The sequence below is a fragment of the Danio rerio genome, chromosome 4, assembly GCF_049306965.1.
Source record: "Danio rerio strain Tuebingen ecotype United States chromosome 4, GRCz12tu, whole genome shotgun sequence".
NCBI lineage: Eukaryota > Metazoa > Chordata > Actinopteri > Cypriniformes > Danionidae > Danio > Danio rerio.
The window spans coordinates 65,803,335-65,821,838 of NC_133179.1; the positions used below are offsets into that span (position 1 = coordinate 65,803,335).

Consider the following 18,504-nt stretch of genomic DNA (forward strand, 5'->3'; position numbering starts at 1 on the left):
AACCACCAACCTTTCAGATAACAGCCGAACGCGCTAACCGATTGTGCCAAAGAGACTTAGTGAAAGGTCACCTGCAGTGGTAGAAATGCGGAACTTTGTCTCAAAAGGTCTGCTATATGAACCCTAATGATAGTTTGCTGAGAGAAAGAGAGGTAACAGTAACGCCCAATGTGGGGCTCTAACCCACGACGCTGAGATTAAGAGTCTCATGCTCTATTGACTGAGCTAGCGGGGCTGACGAGAAGCTCTTTTAGGAGCTAGAAACCGTTTACAGTAATACCTTCCCTACCCATGACAATGTTCAGCTAAATCCTGATTTCATCTTGTAACGCTGGACAGAATGTGGCCCAGGATCTATGTCCAGTGCACGTGTTAGCAGTTGCAAGGCAGCAAAATGCCTAATTCGTCCCTGGCTGGGCTTCAACCACCAAGCTTTCAGTTACCAGCCGAACACGCTAAACGATTGCGCCACAGAGACTTAGTGAAAGATCACCTACAGTGGTAGAAACGCGGAACTTTGTCTCAAAAGGTCTGCTATACGAACGCTAATGTAAGTATGCTGAGATAGAGAGAGAAAAGTAACAGAAACGCCCAACGTGGGGCTCGAACCCACGACCCTGAGATTAAGAGTCTCATGCTCTACCGACTGAGCTAGCCGGGAAGATGAGGTGCCCCCATAAGAACTAGACACTCTTAACAGTAATACCTTCCCTACCCATGACAATATTCTGCTAAATCCTGATTTCATCTTGTAACGCTGGACAGAATGTGACCCAGGATCTATGTCCAGTGCACGTGTTAGCAGTTGCAAGGCAGCAAAATGCCTAATTCGTCCCTGGGTGGGCTTGAACCACCAACCTTTCAGTTAACAGCCGAACGCGCTAACCGATTGCGCCACAGAGACTTAGTGAAACTTTACCTACAGTGGTAGAAACGCGGAACTTTGTCTCAAAAGGTCTGCTATATGAACCCTAATGATAGTTTGCTGAGAGAAAGAGAGGTAACAGAAACGCCCAATGTGGGGCTCTAACCCACGACGCTGAGATTAAGAGTCTCATGCTCTATCGACTGAGCTAGCGGGGCTGACGAGAAACACTTTTAGGAGCTAAAAATGGTTTAGAGTAATACCTTCCCTACCAATTACAATGTTCTGCTAAATCCTAATTTCATCTTGTAAAGCTGGACAGAATGTGGCCCAGGATCTATGTCCAGTCCACGTGTTAGCAGTTACAAGGCAGCAAAATGCTTGATCCGTCCCTGGGTGGGCATGAACCACCAACCTTTCAGTTAACAGCCGAACGCACTACCGATTGCGCCACAGAGACTTAGTAAAGTGGTGACGTACAGTGGTAGAAACGCGGAACTTTGTCTCAAAAGGTCTGCTATATGAACCCTAATGATAGTTTGCTGAGAGAAAGAGAGGTAACAGAAACGCCCAATGTGGGGCTCTAACCCACGACACTGAGATTAAGAGTCTCATGCTCTATTGACTGAGCTAGCGGGGATGATGAGAAGCTCTTTTAGGAACCAGAAACCGTTTACAGTAATACCTTCCCTACCCGTGACAATGTTCTGCTAAATCCTGATTTCATCTTGTAACGCTGGACAGAATGTGGCCCAAGATCTATGTCCACTGCATGTGTTAGCTGTTACAAAGCAGCAAAATGCTTGATCCGTCCCTGAGTGGGCTTGAACCACCAACCTTTCAGTTAACAGCCGAACGCGCTAACCGATTGCGGCACAGAGAGTTAGTGAAAGGTCACCTACAGTGGTAGAAACGCGGAACTTTGTCTCAAAAGGTCTGCTATACGAACGCTAATGTAAGTATGCTGAGATAGAGAGAGAAAAGTAACAGAAACGCCCAACGTGGGGCTCGAACTCACGACCCTGAGATTAAGAGTCTCATGCTCTACCGACTGAGCTAGCCGGGCTGATGAGGACTGCGCACAAGAACTAGACACTCTTAACAGTAATACCTTCCCTACCCGTGACAAGATTCTGCTAAATCCTGATTTCATCTTGTAACGCTGGACAGAATGTGGCCCAGGATCTATGTCCAGTGCACGTGTTAGCAATTGCAAGGCAGCAAAATGCCTAATTCGTCCCTGGGTGGGCTTGAACCACCAACCTTTCAGTTAACAGCCAAACGCGCTAATCGATTGCACCACAGAGACTTAGTGAAAGGTAACCTACAGTGGTAGAAAGTCAGAACTTTGTCTCAAAAGGTCTGCTATATGAACCCTGATGTAAGTTTGCTGAGAGAGAGAGACAGAGAGGTAACAGAAACGCCCAACGTGGGGCTCTAACCCACGACCCTGAGATTAAGAGTCTCATACCCTACCGACTGAGCTAGCCGAACTGACGAGAAGCCTTTTCAAGAGCTAGACACCATTTACAGTAATACCTTCCCTACCCATGACAATCTTCTGCTAAATCCTGATTTCATCTTGTAACGCTGGACAGAATGTGGCCCAGGATCTATGTCCAGTGCACGTGTTAGCAGTTGCAAGGCAGCAAAATGCCTAATTCGTACCTGGGTGGGCTTGAACCACCAACCTTTCAGTTAACAGCCGAACGCGCTAAACGATTGCGCCAAAGAGACTTTGTGAAAGGTCACCTACAGTGGTAGAAACATGGAACTTTGTCTCAAAAGGTCTGCTATATGAACCCTAATGATAGTTTGCTGAGAGAAAGAGAGGTAACAGTAACGCCCAATGTGGGACTCTAACCCACGACGCTGAAATTAAGAGTCTCATGCTCTATCGACTGAGCTAGCGGGGCTGACGAGAAGCTCTTTTAGGAGCTAGAAACCGTTTACAGTAATACCTTCCCTACCCATGACCATGTTCTGCTAAATCCTGATTTCATCTTGTAACGCTGGACAGAATGTGGCCCAGGATCTATGTCCAGTGCACGTGTTAGCAGTTGCAAGGCAGCAAAATGCCTAATTCGTCCCTGGCTGGGCTTCAACCACCAAGCTTTCAGTTACCAGCCGAACACGCTAACCGATTGCGCCACAGAGACTTAGTGAAAGATCACCTACAGTGGTAGAAACGCGGAACTTTGTCTCAAAAGGTCTGCTATACGAACGCTAATGTAAGTATGCTGAGATAGAGAGAGAAAAGTAACAGAAACGCCCAACGTGGGGCTCGAACCCACGACCCTGAGAGTAAGAGTCTCATGCTCTATCGACTGAGCTAGCCGGGCTGATGAGGAGTCCCCACAAGAACTAGACACTCTTAACAGTAATACCTTCCCTACCCGTGACAACATTCTGCTAAATCCTGATTTCATCTTGTAACGCTGGACAGAATGTGGCCCAGGATCTATGTCCAGTGCACGTGTTAGCAGTTGCAAGGCAGCAAAATGTCTAATTCTTCCCTGGGTGGGCTTGTACCACCAACCTTGCAGTTAACAGCCGAACGCGCTAACGGATTGAGCCACAGCGACTTAGTGAAAGGTCACCTACAGTGGTAGAAACGTGGAACTTTGTCTCAAAAGGTCTCCTATATGAACCCTAATGTAAGTTTGCTGAGAGAGAGAGAGAAAAGTAACAGAAACACCCAACTTTGGCCTCTAACCCACAACCCTGAGATTGAGAGTCTCATACTCTACCGACTGTGCTAGCCGAGCTGTTTCAAGAGCTAGACACTGTTTACAGTAATACCTTCCCAACCCATGACAATGTTCTACTAAATCCTGATTTCATCTTGTAACGCTGGACAGAATGTGGCCCAGGATATATGCCCAGTGCACATGTTAGCAGTTGCAAGGCAGCAAAGTGCGTAATTCGTCAGTCGGTGGGCTCGAATCACCAACCTTTGGGTCATTATATCTTGTTTAATACCCATTTTATTCATTTATACTATTCATTTTATTTATTTACTCATTTATATTAATATGCGAATATGTCTCAATAAATAATTAAAACTTTGTTAATTAGTTGAGTGCTATAGGTCTTACAAAAGCCTTTTATCTAAAAATAGTGTAATGGGGTGATCCCCAAAGGGGAGGGGTTTCCCACTCGTATGCGCGTAATGGTGGATCCCCAAGGGGGAGGGGTTTCCTCATTATGTTTAGGTGAATGGAGTTAGAAATTAAGCTCACCACCCCTTTAAAAGTTTGGAAGTTTTCCCTTGCCTCCGTTTTCTCCCTGGCATGGAATAGTGGCTGTGTATTGAGTGCGTGCAAACTTTTGATGTGCGTTAAGCATTGAGCATTGAGCATTGAGCGTTGAGCAGTAAACCTGCAGTGTTTAGAAAAACCTGTAATTCTGTTTCTTTGGCCTGCGGAAGTGCAATCGCATCAGCGAGTAACGGTATGTTTCTGTTTATGTCTTTGGCTATTTCTGGCGAGTTTTAGAGCTGTTAATTAATTATAAATAATTCTTTTAGCTACATCCATGTATGATCGGTGGATTGCTCACCATTTGCGTTAAGAGCCAGTTGACTGGGCTGCGGGTAAGTTTCAATTTAAGAGTCTGTAAATGTTTTATCTAGAAATGATTTTAAACGTTAACATGCGAATGAATATTGACTGGTTGTTTTATAGAGTGCCCGTTGCTGTTTTGCTGCTGTCTGGCGACCCGTTTGTGCTACGGAGGGGCGATTCACTTTCCTTCTCGGCACCTGATTGTGGGTGACTCTGTTGCGTCAAGGCAGAGTGTGTGTGTGTGGGTGTGAGCGCGCGCGCTTATTGTGCGAGGGTGCGCTAAATTCTTTCGACGTTGGCGCGGTTGTGAGTGTGCGTGTATGTGTGCAGTGTTGTGATTTAACTATTTGGTGGGTTTGTATTTTGTTTGTGTAAATTGTGAAGGGCTGTTATTGTTCAACTTCCATTTCAATATTAACAGCAAGGATTACCTTATATGGGGAGGGTTGTGTTATTTTGGCTTTGTTTGTTATGCGGGTGGTTTATTTTGAGTGTGGGTTAGTTTCTCTTTATTAATGAGTGTTTTGTTTTGAAGGTTTCGTTTGCACTGGAGTGTGGCTTTTTCCTTTTGATCTTTCCCAATGGTATATCCTGTGTAATATTGAGTGTGATAGAGCAGTGGCCACTGACAACCATTATACAAACCATTGTATTGTTTTGTGACTTATTGTAATTGATTATCTGTTTTATTATTACATTTTAAAGAAACTCTAAGTGTCTAATAAAAGATTGTTTGTACACATCTCTGCTTTATTTCCATTTGTTTGGAGAAAACCTGAAGTTGTGGGTAGTAAAGTGAACCTCTATTTGGTTATATTCAGTACAGTACGGGCCCCGGTCACATTAGCATAAAAACTCTTAACTGTACATAAGCTCATTGATCTCTCCATTTTCTTCTTAAAATAGGTCTCTGGTAATTCATTCTCCTCGCCCAACTATTTTTTTTTTTTTTCAATTATTTCAATGCAGTCTTTTGGTATTGCTTTTTTCAACTCATGACATTGTCTTTGTAATTTTGCTTTAACAACTCTTTTATACTATCCTCCACAATTACTTTTAATGGTACAAATCCTTTTATTACTTCATATAATACATCTTTAACTTGTCTTAATCCTCCGTCCCACCATTCCTTAAAATATAAAACATTTCCTTCACTTAAAATTGTTGAATTCAGTAAAAGTGGTTTTTCTAGAATCTGTGCCCTTGCTTTTGGTATAATCAACACATTTTCTAAAAATCCCCCTCATGATTCTAAGACCTCAACATAATATTTTGGCAGACCTGCTATCATCCGTTTCTTCATCTTCATATATAAAACATTACATCCAATATTAAAATGTCCACATTTCTTCAAATAATAATCCGACAAACTTTTCCAAATCACACCCATTTTCCCTTCCAAAAACCTTTGAATAATCTTAATTGTTAATGTTTTCATTTTTAAAAAACTATCTAAAAGTCCCAGACCTCCTTCTACCTCCCCAATCAAAGTATAATAAGCAATCTTGGCTCTTCCATTTCCCCACAAAAACTTTAAAACTACAACATTAATTTTTTTATAGTATACTTCAGGCAACACAGTTACACTTAACACATACCAGACCTTTAACAACATTAAAGCATTTAAGATGAATACTTTCCCTTTTAACGTCAAATTTCTAGCTTTCCAAAATCTCAGTCTTTTCTCAATTCCATTTAAAACTCTCTCCTAATTTTAAATATCTGCTTTATTAGAATCCATCCCCACCCAAATTCCCAACATTTTTTGTGTTCCTTTTCTTCTTTAAAGGGTATATGTTGTGTTATTTCTTTTACTCTTCCCACCCTTGTGCATAAACTTTTTCCAACATTAACCTTAGCTCCTGATGCTTTACAATATCACTCTAAAATCCCCAACGATGAAGTATCATCAGCGTATTGATACACAGCTTCTCTGTTGTCATTGTTTTCTATTTGTATCCTTTTAATGCTTCTATCTGATTTTATTGCCAATCCCAGTGGCTCAGCTACCAGTGTGTATAATAAAGCAGACAGTGGAAATCCTTGCCTTATTGATCTAGTTGGTTGAAGACATTCTGTTAAAAAAAAATACATTTAATACAAGTTAAAATATCTGTTTAAAAAATTTAATCCATTTTCTACAATTTTCCCCAAATCCAAACTCCTTAAGAACTGCAAATAAAAAATCCTGCTCTACCCTGTCGAAAGCCTTCTCTAGATCTAAACCAGGGGTGGCCAACCCTGTTCCCGGAGAGCCATCTTCCTGCAGATTTCAGTTGCTACCCGTAACAAACACACCTGCCTGTAATTATCACGTGGTGTTCAGGTCCTAATTAATTGGTTCAGGTGTGTTTGATATGGGTAGCAACTGAAATCTGCAGGAAGGTGGCTCTCCAGGAACAGGGTTGGCCATGCCTGATCTAAACCTATTAACCCCCCCCCCCCCCCCTTCTCTTTTTCTTTCATATAGTAAACAATTTACCTTCCCCAATTCACCTGTACCACATGTATTTTTGATTGTGGGGAAAACGTGAGCACCCAGAGGAAACCTACGCGAACACTGGGAGAACATGCAAACTCCACACAGAAATGACAACTGACCAGGGCACAGTACTGTGTGTGTGTATGTATATATATAAAGCAGCTACTTTTTTCAGCAAATTATGTACCCTTTAGCCCCTTCACAACCCTTTGAATGTTTATATTATATTTATTTTTGTTTTATTATTAATTTAATTTGTATTTATTTACTTTTTTATGGTAAATACAATTGTCATTACTATACTGTTTTTTTCCCTATATTTGTGTCTGCCTATTGTTGTAATTGTATTAGGTCTTGCTTGTTTATGCATGTAATATATACATATATATATATATATATATATATATATATATATATATATATATATATATATATATATAGCCCCTCATGTTTTTTTTTTTTTTTACATTTTCTAAATTATGTAAAACATAGTAAGAAAATCTTCACAGTATGTCTGATATTCTTTTCTTCTGGAGAAAGTCTTATTTGTTTTATTTCAGCCAGAATAAAAGCAGTTTTTTATTCTTTTTTTAAACCATTTTAAAGACAAAACTATTAGCCCCTTTAAGCTATTTTTTCCCGATAGTCTACAGAACCATCCTTATACAATAACTTGTCGTATTTACTGTCATCATTGCAAACATAAAATAAATCAGTTATTAGAGATTAGTTATTAAAACTATAATGTTTAAAAATGTGCCAAAAAAGTCTTATCTCCATTAAACCGAAATCGGGGAAAAAAACAAACTTTTTTTTTTTACTTGTTCAAACTACTGAATTAAAATGTGCTGAAATAACACAATTCTTGAGATTTTGAGATTGGGACAACTTAATGTTCAGTCCAAATAATTTGGTAAAAGTATTAAGTTACCTTAATTTGTGTTGAGACAACATGAAAGAATTGTGTGGAACCCTGCACAAATATGGTAATCGGTTCACAATAAGTTGAAACACACTGTTAGATTTTGCTATTTTGGCTTCTTGGGTCGCTCGCCAATTTATAGATGACTCTTAATACATAAAATAAGTAAGCTGTACAAAGTTCTTACGGGGTGAAGACTTTATTGAAGACAATGAATAGTGCAGTGCCTCAGCTGTGATGTTAACTTGTCTGTCTTCAAGTAACTTAAACCAAAGTACTGTCTGTGAGACACTGCTTTATAACAAAGGATGATGTAATTTGTGAATCATGTTTTAGCTAAGGATGTGATCCTCTCGAAAGTAGTTTATAAATAATCTTCACTTGAATGAACAGCCAAACTACATGAAAAAGCTGCCGTTTTGAATAAACCCGTGTTTGTGTGGACAAGGCCTCAATTTTGAGGACTCTGCTCTCCATTGTGAAGCTTTAGGTGAGTGTTGAGGCTTCTTTTACGCTTAAAGCCCTTTCCACACTCACTGCATCTAAAATGATCCTCTCCTGAGTGAATCTTCATGTGTTTCTTAATGGAGTCTTTGCGTGTGAGACTCTTTCCACACTGATCACATGTGAACACTATGGTTCCAGTGTGACAATTCATGTGGTTCTTGAGGCTAGCTTTGGTTGTGAAGCTCTTTCCACACTGAGCACATGCAAATGGCTTCTCTCCAGTGTGAGTTCTCACATGGTGTTTGAGTGTGGTTATATGTGGGAAACTTTTACCACACTCTGTGCATGTGTAAGGTTTCTCTCCAGTGTGAATCCTCATGTGGATGTAAAGGTCTTGTTTTTTACCTAAACTCTTTCCACACTGTTCGCAGGTGTAAGGTTTCTCCCTAGTGTGAACTCTCATGTGAGCAATCAGGTTCGCCTTTTTACTGAAACTCTTTCCACACTGTTTACAGCTGAAAGGCTTCTCTCCAGTGTGAATTCTCATGTGCGCTGCCAAGTTTCTTGCATGACGAAAGTTTTTTCCACACTGTTGACATGTGTATGGCCTCTCTCCAGTGTGAATTCTCATGTGGGATTTAAAGCTTTGTTTTTGACTAAAACTCTGTCCACACTGTTCGCAGGTGTAAGGTTTCTCCCCTGTGTGAACTCTCATGTGAATATCAAGGTGTGACTTTTGACTGAAACTCTTTCCACACTGTTTACAGCTAAAAGGCTTCTCCCCAGTGTGAATTCTCATGTGAATATCAAGGTTTGGCTTTTGACTGAAACTCTTTCCACACTGCTTACAGCTGAAAGGCTTCTCCCCGGTGTGAATTCTCATGTGTGCTGCAAAGTTTCCAGCATGATAGAAGCTTTTTCCACACTCTTGGCATGTGAACTTACTCTCTCCAGTGTGAATTCTCATGTGGACTTTAAAGCCTTGTATTTGACTAAAACTCTTTCCACACTGTTTGCAGGTGTAAGGTTTCTCCCATGTGTGAACTCTCAAGTGAACATGAAGGTTTGACTTTTGATTGAAACTCTTTCTACACTGTTTACAGCTAAAATTACACCCAGATTTGGATTTCCGAGGTCTTCCATGTGATGAAGTCTTTTTAGTCAGTGTGGGTTTTTCATCAGTTGTTATTTCTTGTGGTTTCTCAAACAGCAGTTTCTCATCTATTTCATTCTGTTCATGAGTCTCTTCCTTTAGCACCATCCGGTCTAAAAAAAAAAAAAAAAGTTAGCTTTAGTATGAAGACTCAAAGTGACAAGCAAGAAATGAATGTTGAATGTCTTACCATAAAATTACCTTACCATTTACTCTCCATCATGTGGTTTTAAACTTTCCTTTATTGTGGAACACAGTAAGCCAGTAGCGTTTTTTTTTTTTTTTTTTTTTTTTTTTAATCTTCTGTGTTTAACAGGATCAAGAAACTCATAAAGGTTTAAAACCACACGAGGAAGAATAAATGGTGAGGCTATTTTCATTTCTGCATCAACTATCCCTTTAAAAGGTTCCTACAATTACCCATTTTTTACAAGATGTACAATTAGTCTTTGGTGTTCCCAGAATGTGTCTGAGGTTTCAGCTCAAAATCAGATCATATACCTTGCAGAATATTTAATTTTAGGGGTCAGAGGAAAACCAAGCTCTTTTTGTGCCTGTGACTTTAAATATACAAAATAATAATGATAACCCAGGGTTTACAAATGTGAACTGTCGGTTAATGAACACCCAGGATTATTTTTTAAACCCATGTATAGCATGAGCAGTGTGGAAGGTGACTAAAAATAACCCAGAATTTATCCAGGGTTAGAATGACCCAGGGTTAACAATTTGAAGTGTGAAAAGCCCTAAGAATACTCAGCATCAGCTTTCAGGATAAACAGAGTATAATGACAAACAGCGACAATTGTCAATCACGTCATGATGACCTGGGGCCTGTTTCAGTAAGGAGGTTCAACCAACTCAGAGTTTAAACTTGAACTCTGAGTTGATTTACCGAGAGATAAAATACTCAGAGTTTTCAATTTCAGAAAAACATTAGAGCTACAAAAGTCTTTCAGTCAAGAGCAGTGAGTGATTTTCTCCTTTTGTTGTTTGATTAATGCTAAAAACAGTCGGCAGCAGTATAATTGCGCACTGTCATTTTAAGAAAAGTGCGGCTCTGATATGGTTTCTCTTTCACATGTCTTTTGATTCTCAACTTGTTTGTTTATTACACAAATAAGGGTTAATATGAATATTCACTAAACACAGCACTCTGACCCAAATTTGCATGCATTTGACCATTAAAGCGCTCAGATTAAGATGGCTCTAGATGTGTGTTCTATATGATGGAATAATCGTTTATCTCGATTAATGGTTTTTCATAATCATTAGCAGCCAAAATCGAAATTGAAACCAGATTTTCGATTAATTGCACAGCCCTATCAAGTGGTAGAGGTTGATATGACATTTAAAATGTAAGCAGGACTAAAAAATCTTTTTAGAACGAGTAATAATCCCATTAATCTAGTTACAGTACATGTCCGTCAAAGATTAGTGAATTTAAGCTAATTATTCATTAAGAAAGGACAAGCCATTCTGCTATGTGACTTTGTTCTTTGTGTAACTGAAATGTAGGCAATAGCTATGTTTCCATCCAAAAATGCTAATTGAATTTATGCGCAAAACTGGGATGTCACATAAAAGATGTGCGAATAAAGCTGCGTTTCCATCCAATGAATCAAAGAGAACAAAATCGTCACTTCCTGATTAACAGGCCCCAATTAAGAACAGTAAAAACAGAATTTACTGCGGTAGAAGAAGCTACATGAATCTTTAATTTAAATGACAGCTCAGAGGTCAATGCTGGCACACAGTGAACACGTGTTGGCGTTTGAAGCAATGAGACGCAGAGAACAGATGCTCTGGAGGTCATTAATAATATAATAACATGAATACTGAAACGGTTCAGGTGTTTTAGAATGACCAAAACAACATTTCAGATGTTTATAATGTTCTCAGCCTGCTGGTTTGTGCATTCACACACATTTTCATCATCATATGATCTCTTATAACAAACCTTTTTAAACACACATACTGGAATTTGTTCAGTAAAAGTGCTTGCGTTGTTCACGTGAGTTTATCTTCTCTTATCGAATAAAAAGTTTGTCCTACTCAGTTATGCGCATGTGTCTTTATGCTTACATTTCAAAAGTTATGTGCATCATGACATTTCCATCAACCATTTTTTTATGCTCATAGCCTATCCAAAAAGCACATAAAAATAGGTGGCTGAATATGTAAGGCTAAGTGAGAAATACTGCTTCATCTTTTAAAAAGGGGAGGAGACCGACAGAAAACTCTCTTTCAGAGACAGGCTCTCTTGCTCTGCAAACAAGTGTGTTCATGAATATACATACAAAGAAAAACAATAAAATAAGAAAATATGACTTTGCTACAATAAGCAGCATTAGGCATGGGCCAGTATAAGATTCTGACAGTATGATAACCTTGAATAAAAAATATCACAGTTTCATGGTACTGTGATTACTCTTTTAAATGTCTGGGTAAACAGACACTTTTTCCTCTTAGAACACAAAACATTTTCTTTTGAGAAACTTTTAAAGTATTTTGGAGCAGGAAACATGTCAGGCTAAATCACTCAATTGAATACTTGACTTCTGTTGTCTTCATTTGTTTCATAAACACAGATTTCTTTACAATTTAAAACAGCATCTTTGGAGATCTTTTCTGCTGGAGTTACTGTTGTCCTGAAAAACTTAAAACAAAATGTAAAAAAAAAAAAAACTAAAAAACTTGCATATAGCGATGAACTGCACAGCAGAAAATATTGGCTGTTTTAAAACCTTGACTTTTTTCAAACTGCGTTATACCTTGAAAACGGTTATCGTCCCATGCCTCAGCAGCACAACACTGTTTTTAGGATCTAAAATGTATTATTCCAATGGTGGCACCTGCTGGTACGTGAAGAATATGGTTAATATTGACGAACTTTACACTCAAATGTGTGCATATCATCAGCATGCTGTAATCCATTTCTTAAGCAGCAAAAGTAATTTAAGACTAGTTTGTTGGCCAGTTGTAGTCAGCGCAATGTTTAACGTTATTGTTCCACAATAGTTTGTTCATTTAGTCTCACGTCGCCCAGCAGCAACATCATATAGTTTAGAATTCTGTACAATGTTTTATAATAATTAATTATTTTAGTGTCCGTTTCATTCAGCATGTTTAATATTGGGGGCATCCATGTTTTTTATCGGGTAGGGCCGGGCCAATCGCAAGTGGGGGTTGAGCAGTGAGGCAGAAATCATGTCGCGTTTCCACTGTTGGGCTAGTACTCGCAGCGTGTCATGCAAACCCCGCCCCCAGAACGTCCCCCGAATCAAACGTCACACAACCCGCCCACTTCAGCGGGAATCAGGCAGATAATGCATGCATGACAGAAAAAAAGGTAGCCTAGTTTCTGCTTTCACTCACCCATAAAATGCTCTGTTTACATGATTTGATTAATATCATCGTATCCATATACTTTATAAATAATATTTCAAACCTCCTCCGGTGTTTATTGTTTTAGAAAATATCTTAAATCTTTTTTTCAGACAGGCCTATGTAAAATGAAAGTTTAATATGGGTTTAAATGGTTTGATTTATGTACTGTTTATAGGCTACCTAAATTATTATAGCTAGATTTAATTTGTTTTATATTGGTTTATTCATTTTATGTGATTTTATTATATGCGACATTTGTAATTATTTAAATTATTTCAATATATCTTAGGCTATTTTATTAGGATATGACACTATTGTTTTTGAGTCTACAAAAACGGACACGAAATTTGTAAAGTTTAATATCTTTCTGTTGTATTTATGTTGTGTATTATCTTCAAAATAAATAAAAACAGAAGCCGCTCGCAGCATCAACAGAGCTGTGAGAGAGCGCTCTTTTTCTCAGTCTCACATTCACATCCAGGCATCTAAACACGCACAAACACCTTTTAAACTTGACGAAAACTCTCAAAAACATTTTATGCAACAGCCTTACATTTAAAAGGAAAACATAAGGGCGATCATACGCAAAAAGACCCCAGCCTAAAAGGCTAGATGTTTTCTTTCCCTTATTTTTTTATTTGGTTATTTGTTTGGTGCATGTACTCGTGTGCGATCGGAAAACTATAGTGTCTGCCTCTCCTTTCACTCCGCCCCAGCTAGCCCTCTTTGGCCCAAGGTATTCAGCGGGCTGAAAACGGCCGGCCGCTGGGCTGAAAACGGCCGGCCCCGAGAAAGCCCCGCTTTGGCCCCGGAAGTGATAGTGGAAACGTGACTGGCCTTGGCTCGCTCACTTTAGGCGTGATATAGTGGAAACGCAGCTATTGATGCAGCTTCTCTTATCGCAGCAAATTCCATTTTTATTGTTGATATTTGGCGCCAGTTAATCAGGAAGTGATGATTTTGTTCGCTTTGACCAGGGGTCTCAAACTCAATTTACCTGGGGGCCGCAGGAGGCAAAGTCTGGGTGAGGCTGGGCCGCATAAGGGATTTCACAAAAAAAAGTCCTCAAATGTCATTATTAACAGTTTTAATTATTTCTTCTGAACATGAAGTGTCCTGAACATTAATAGAACATTGAGTGAAGATTATGAACAGTTCTTCTGAACATGGCATCTTTTGCCTACTCCTTGCTGCCAGAAACTTGACAGCGCTTCTTCTCACAAATCTGAACCACATTTGGCTTTAGAGCGGAAGCAGTTGAGACCCTCAGTATGGCTTGAAGATGATCATTATTAAGTCTAGACCTGTACTTTGACTTATTGAAGTCCTAGGGAAAAAAGTGGGGGAACTTACTCAAAACTTCCATTCCCTCACCTAAAAAAAAAGGCGTATATTTGTATAAATAAAACATCCCCACCCTACTCCTGTCTGTACCAGTCTGTATCTACCTATAATATATATAAGATGCAGGGCAGGCACGTGCACACATAGGGCTCAACCTGTGCAGTGCACATGCCCTTTTTAGTTTTGCATAGAAAGTGCTCTTCCAAAATGATCAAAAGTGCCCCCGCGACGCGACACACCCTCGGTCCCGCCCTTCAGTAGGCGCGTGATAACACCACTCTTAAGTACGCGCGCGACAACACAGCTGATCAGAACGCGCGCGACAACGCCCCTCCACACTTCCCGCCCGTCACAGCGTCTAACAAAAGGGCGGGGTGCGTGGTGACGTTACCGGCATCCTCGCCCCTTTGTTTACACGGCGGGCAGGGAATGCCAGTGACCGCTGTGTACGGATAGAATCAGCGGAGCGGGGAGCACTCTCTCTCCCCGCTCCGCTGATTCTGTCAGTGTACAGCGGTCGGCGCGGGCCACAAAATATTGCACTGAGGGCCGCAAATGGCCCGCGGGCCGCGAGTTTGAGACCCCTGGCTTTGACTCTTTGTCGTTGTATATGCACTGTCTGTATTTTGCACTGTTGTTGTATTTAAACTGTCTGTATTTTGTACTGTCTGGAGCCAGCACCTAAGCTTTTTACTCATCATAGCACACGTGCTGCTGCTGATGTGACAATAAAAGTGAGTTGATTTCATTTGAATGGAAAAATCCAGTTTTGAGCATAAAGTTAATTTGCATTTTTGGATGGAAACATAGCTCATGAGTGCTTATGTGCATTTAGGAGAACTAGGCTGCACACTCAGGGCTGCAAGATGGATTTAATTTAATATTCTTACTATTAAAATATATCTGAATGAGGATTAAATGACTGAGTTGGTCTTTGAGAATGAAAATCAACCTGTTTGTTCCTGCAGATCTTCCTGTTTGACTGTGAATGTTTCTTCAATCTTCACATCTTCACTCTCCTCTTTAATAAACACCATCTTTATAACAGTGTGGAGATCAGTTGCTTCAGCAGGAGTTTTTCTCTGTGTTTGGACACTTTGTCCTGCTTAAAATAAACAAAACAATAAAAATGTTCCATTTAAAATAAATAAAACAATGAACAGAAACAAAATAACTTCTCCTTAACACTTACTTCAACAGTTTCTTTATATAAGAGTAATTAACAAAAAATAAATCAGGAAAGTCTGAGCAAGAAACAATAGCCACAAATGACCTGATTAAAACTAGTAACATTACTTAATTTCTTATATATAGTGATGTATACTTAGAATGGAATGACATTATACTGTTTAATAAATTAAACCTTCAATAAAGAACTTATTACTCACATCTCTGTAACTTTTTAAACTTTATTATGTATGTTCTTAATCGTTTTGTTTGTTTTATTTAGCTTATTGTCTGCTTACAGCAATGTGTAGCACTTTTTTTGCACTAGACAAATTTCCTATCAGGGACAAAAAGGTTATCATATCTTTATTCAAACAATAGTACTGTTTTACTCACATTAATGAGGGCTATGTTGTATAAAGGGTAAAATAATATTATCAACAGCAGGTACATAATTTAGCACTGAATAACAACAAAACAGAAACTTTAATCAATCGCTTTATATAAGTGTAAATGCTTTAAAACAAACCTTTCTCCAGTTGAATCACAGCGCTGGAACGGCGCAGGCTTATGACGTCACACGTCACGCCAAAATAAAAGTCTTTTTTTTAAAAAAACCTTTTGCCACTTACTGTTGCAGTCTTGACTTATTGATACATTTCTCCCTCGTTTCCATTTTCTCACAGACGCACATATATTCAGTATTTGGAGTTGATCAAAACCTTTACTCTAAACATTTTAAGACAATTAAAAAAACTTTATTAATCTACTAAGACTAATTGTTTAAAGCAAAAATCTCAACATTCTAAAAGGTATAACAAATAATCTAATGAGTGTTTAGAGCTGAAACTTTACAGAAAAGGAGGTAAAATAGGTGTCCTTCATGTAAAAAGTATTCATTATCACTACACGTTTTAATTCTTCTAACTATTCATGACTTAGATATATATTTTCTCTGCGTTTGGACACTTTATCCTGTTAAAAATTAACAAAGCAATAAAAATGTAAAATGAATAAAACAATGAACAGAAAGAAAATAACTTCTCTTCTTCTTATGAGAGTAATTAACAAAAAGAAATCAGATAAGTCTGAACAAGAAACTATAGCCACAAAATAGCTGATTAAAACTAGTACTCCATTTCTTATATAAAGTGATGTAAACTTAGAATGGAATGACATTATACTGTTTAATAAATTAAAGCTTCAGTAAGACACTTATTACACACACGTTGTTCAATAGTCGTCATTACTGTGAGTAAAATAGTACTTCGTTGAATGTGTCTGTAAAGTTTCAGCTCAAAACACCCATCAGATTACTTGTTATACATTTTAGAATGCTGGGATTTTTTGCTTTAAACACTTAGTCTAGTTGGATTATATAAGTTAAACAAAATTGTGTTAATGTAGATTTAACTCGAGGAGCTCAGTGAATATTCATTTTCATTTGCTTTTAGAAGGTGTTAGTCTGTTAGATAAAAAAATGAAACAATAGCTCTGTGTGTCAAATTTTTAATTTAAAAGAAAAATTTATTTTAGAGGAAAGTGTTACTGGAGGTCTTTGGTTGAGTATATAGAATAGAACTTGGCTTTTACCTGGAAAATATTGCATTTCCAACAAGGCAAAAGAAATACACTTTAAAATTGTACAGGAAATCTACACAGCAAAATTTCCAGTGTTGTTTGGAGTTGTTTTTACAGTGTAAATTTTTTTGAGTTAAAAAGTGTTATTTGTGGTGTTAATTTACGTGACATAAACACCTGCAGTGTACCCTTGTTGTCAGAGTAAGGGTTAATACTGCAAGTTAACATAGTTAACACTAAAAACGAGTTGTTTCCATTTCCGGTCGCTTCACCTTACTTCCTCTTTGATTAATGGCGGATGGCACATGGAGAGCATTCAAACAGGTAACTGTCATATTACTTATTCAACCACAAATATTCAATACATTTTTACATGCTTTATGTTTCTCAATGTAAAATTTATATTTGTAATATTCTAACCGAGATTTCAAGTTCTAACCACTTGTCAATTTATACACGACAGACATCTGGAGCCGCGAGACAAGCTGCTTTAGCGGGAAAATAAAGGTAACTTTAAACATTTTACAGTTAACAGTTTTAAGGAGTTCCTATATTTGAATCGGGTTCAGTTCGAGCCTATTATGAGAAATAGGCAGTAATGACTCATGCAACCGTTTGAATTGTTTAAACTGTTTATTTGTTTTAAATATCTGCAAAGCAGCAGCTGTCAGTACTTAACGTTAGCTGAACTGTAACCTAGCTTTGTGTGCAATCTAACGTTATCTATAATGTTCACTGTTCAGTGCGATTGATTTGTGGCGCGAGCAGCGAGGAGTCGCGGGCTGCCTGTTCTCGCTTTCATCGGTGCTTTTAAACGGTAAATATCGTTATACGATTCAAGTGTACAGGTACAGACCTGCAGACCATAATACGTTAAAAACAGACGCAAAATACATTCGCTGTAAAAGTTAGCCGTGCTTGTTGACATGAAGGGATAGCCAGTTCAGAAATGATTCTTCTTTAACCGGTTCTTTTCAGTGAATCAATCGAACCAGTTCACTATATTAAACTGAATCATTTGAAAATGTTCGCTTCTGCGGTAAGCACTAATCCTTAAAATGGCTTACTTTATAACCTGTCTGACACTTAGTTTCACTCAAAAATACCGTATGTTGAGTTTCGACTTATTCAGTAACTGTAACAGACGGAACTGCTGTGAAAAGAACTGATGATGAGCGCAAATCGAGTAACGTGTTCCCTATAAGTGGAGCTGAGCTCCACTGACAACGACCGAAAAATGCTAAGCTCAGAAGAGACGAACCCAAGCAGACTGTTATTGCCATTGTTTACCTAGCAAATTTCATTGTTGACTCTAAGGTAGTAGTCGAATAGTAACTTTATTTATTTAATGTTGAAGTGCTGTTCAATTGCATTGCATGAAGAGCTGGCTTAGATAGAACTGTACGTACTCTTAACTTTTGAAGATCTTTTATTAATGTGTAATGTAAAAAAATTGTTTTTTAATCTGTAATGTGCATTTATACAAGTATAATTTTCCTATAGCCTACGTCTTGCTAACAATACTAGTTAGAAATTGGTATGTAGAAACCTTCATAATAAAAAACAAAATGAATGTAAATATAGCTA

At 38.5% G+C, this 18,504-nt stretch overlaps 1 protein-coding gene and 4 non-coding genes across 6 annotated transcripts; all 5 read right to left on the minus strand.

Annotated features, from left to right (window-relative positions):
- Positions 1 to 588: 588 nt before the first annotated feature.
- Positions 589 to 661, minus strand: trnak-cuu (transfer RNA lysine (anticodon CUU)). The gene has a single exon. It is a non-coding gene; the product is annotated as a tRNA-Lys (tRNA).
- A 169-nt stretch (positions 662 to 830) lies between these two features.
- On the minus strand, positions 831 to 904 carry trnan-guu (transfer RNA asparagine (anticodon GUU)). The gene has a single exon. It is a non-coding gene; the product is annotated as a tRNA-Asn (tRNA).
- Positions 905 to 1,858: 954 nt separating this feature from the next.
- On the minus strand, positions 1,859 to 1,931 carry trnak-cuu (transfer RNA lysine (anticodon CUU)). Its single transcript has one exon. It is a non-coding gene; the product is annotated as a tRNA-Lys (tRNA).
- Positions 1,932 to 3,134: 1,203 nt separating this feature from the next.
- Positions 3,135 to 3,207, minus strand: trnak-cuu (transfer RNA lysine (anticodon CUU)). Its single transcript has one exon. It is a non-coding gene; the product is annotated as a tRNA-Lys (tRNA).
- Positions 3,208 to 8,018: 4,811 nt separating this feature from the next.
- znf1053 (zinc finger protein 1053) lies at positions 8,019 to 15,918 on the minus strand. 2 transcript variants are annotated; one of them, XM_017355566.4, is made up of 3 exons: positions 15,866 to 15,918; positions 15,122 to 15,271; positions 8,019 to 9,548 (listed from the first exon to the last, which is right to left on the minus strand). In XM_017355566.4, the coding sequence occupies exons 2-3, from the start codon at positions 15,204 to 15,206 to the stop codon at positions 8,287 to 8,289; spliced, it is 1,347 nt and encodes a 448-aa protein (XP_017211055.1). In that variant the 5' UTR covers positions 15,207 to 15,271; positions 15,866 to 15,918; the 3' UTR covers positions 8,019 to 8,286. The 2 variants fall into 2 exon arrangements, with proteins under 2 accessions (XP_017211055.1, XP_073804613.1); XM_073948512.1 differs by having other exon boundaries at positions 15,122 to 15,274.
- Between the last annotated feature and the right edge of the window lie 2,586 nt (positions 15,919 to 18,504).

What these genes read in the sequence shown, in the direction of transcription:
- znf1053 (XM_017355566.4), bottom strand. Translation starts at nt 15,206, where the DNA reads ATGGTGTTTATTAAAGAGGAGAGTGAAGATGTGAAGATTGAAGAAACA. An exon ending in AGATCTGCAGGAACAAACAG is followed by an intron (nt 9,549 to 15,121) that starts GTTGATTTTCAT and finishes TTTTTTTTTTAG; the next exon opens with ACCGGATGGTGCTAAAGGAA.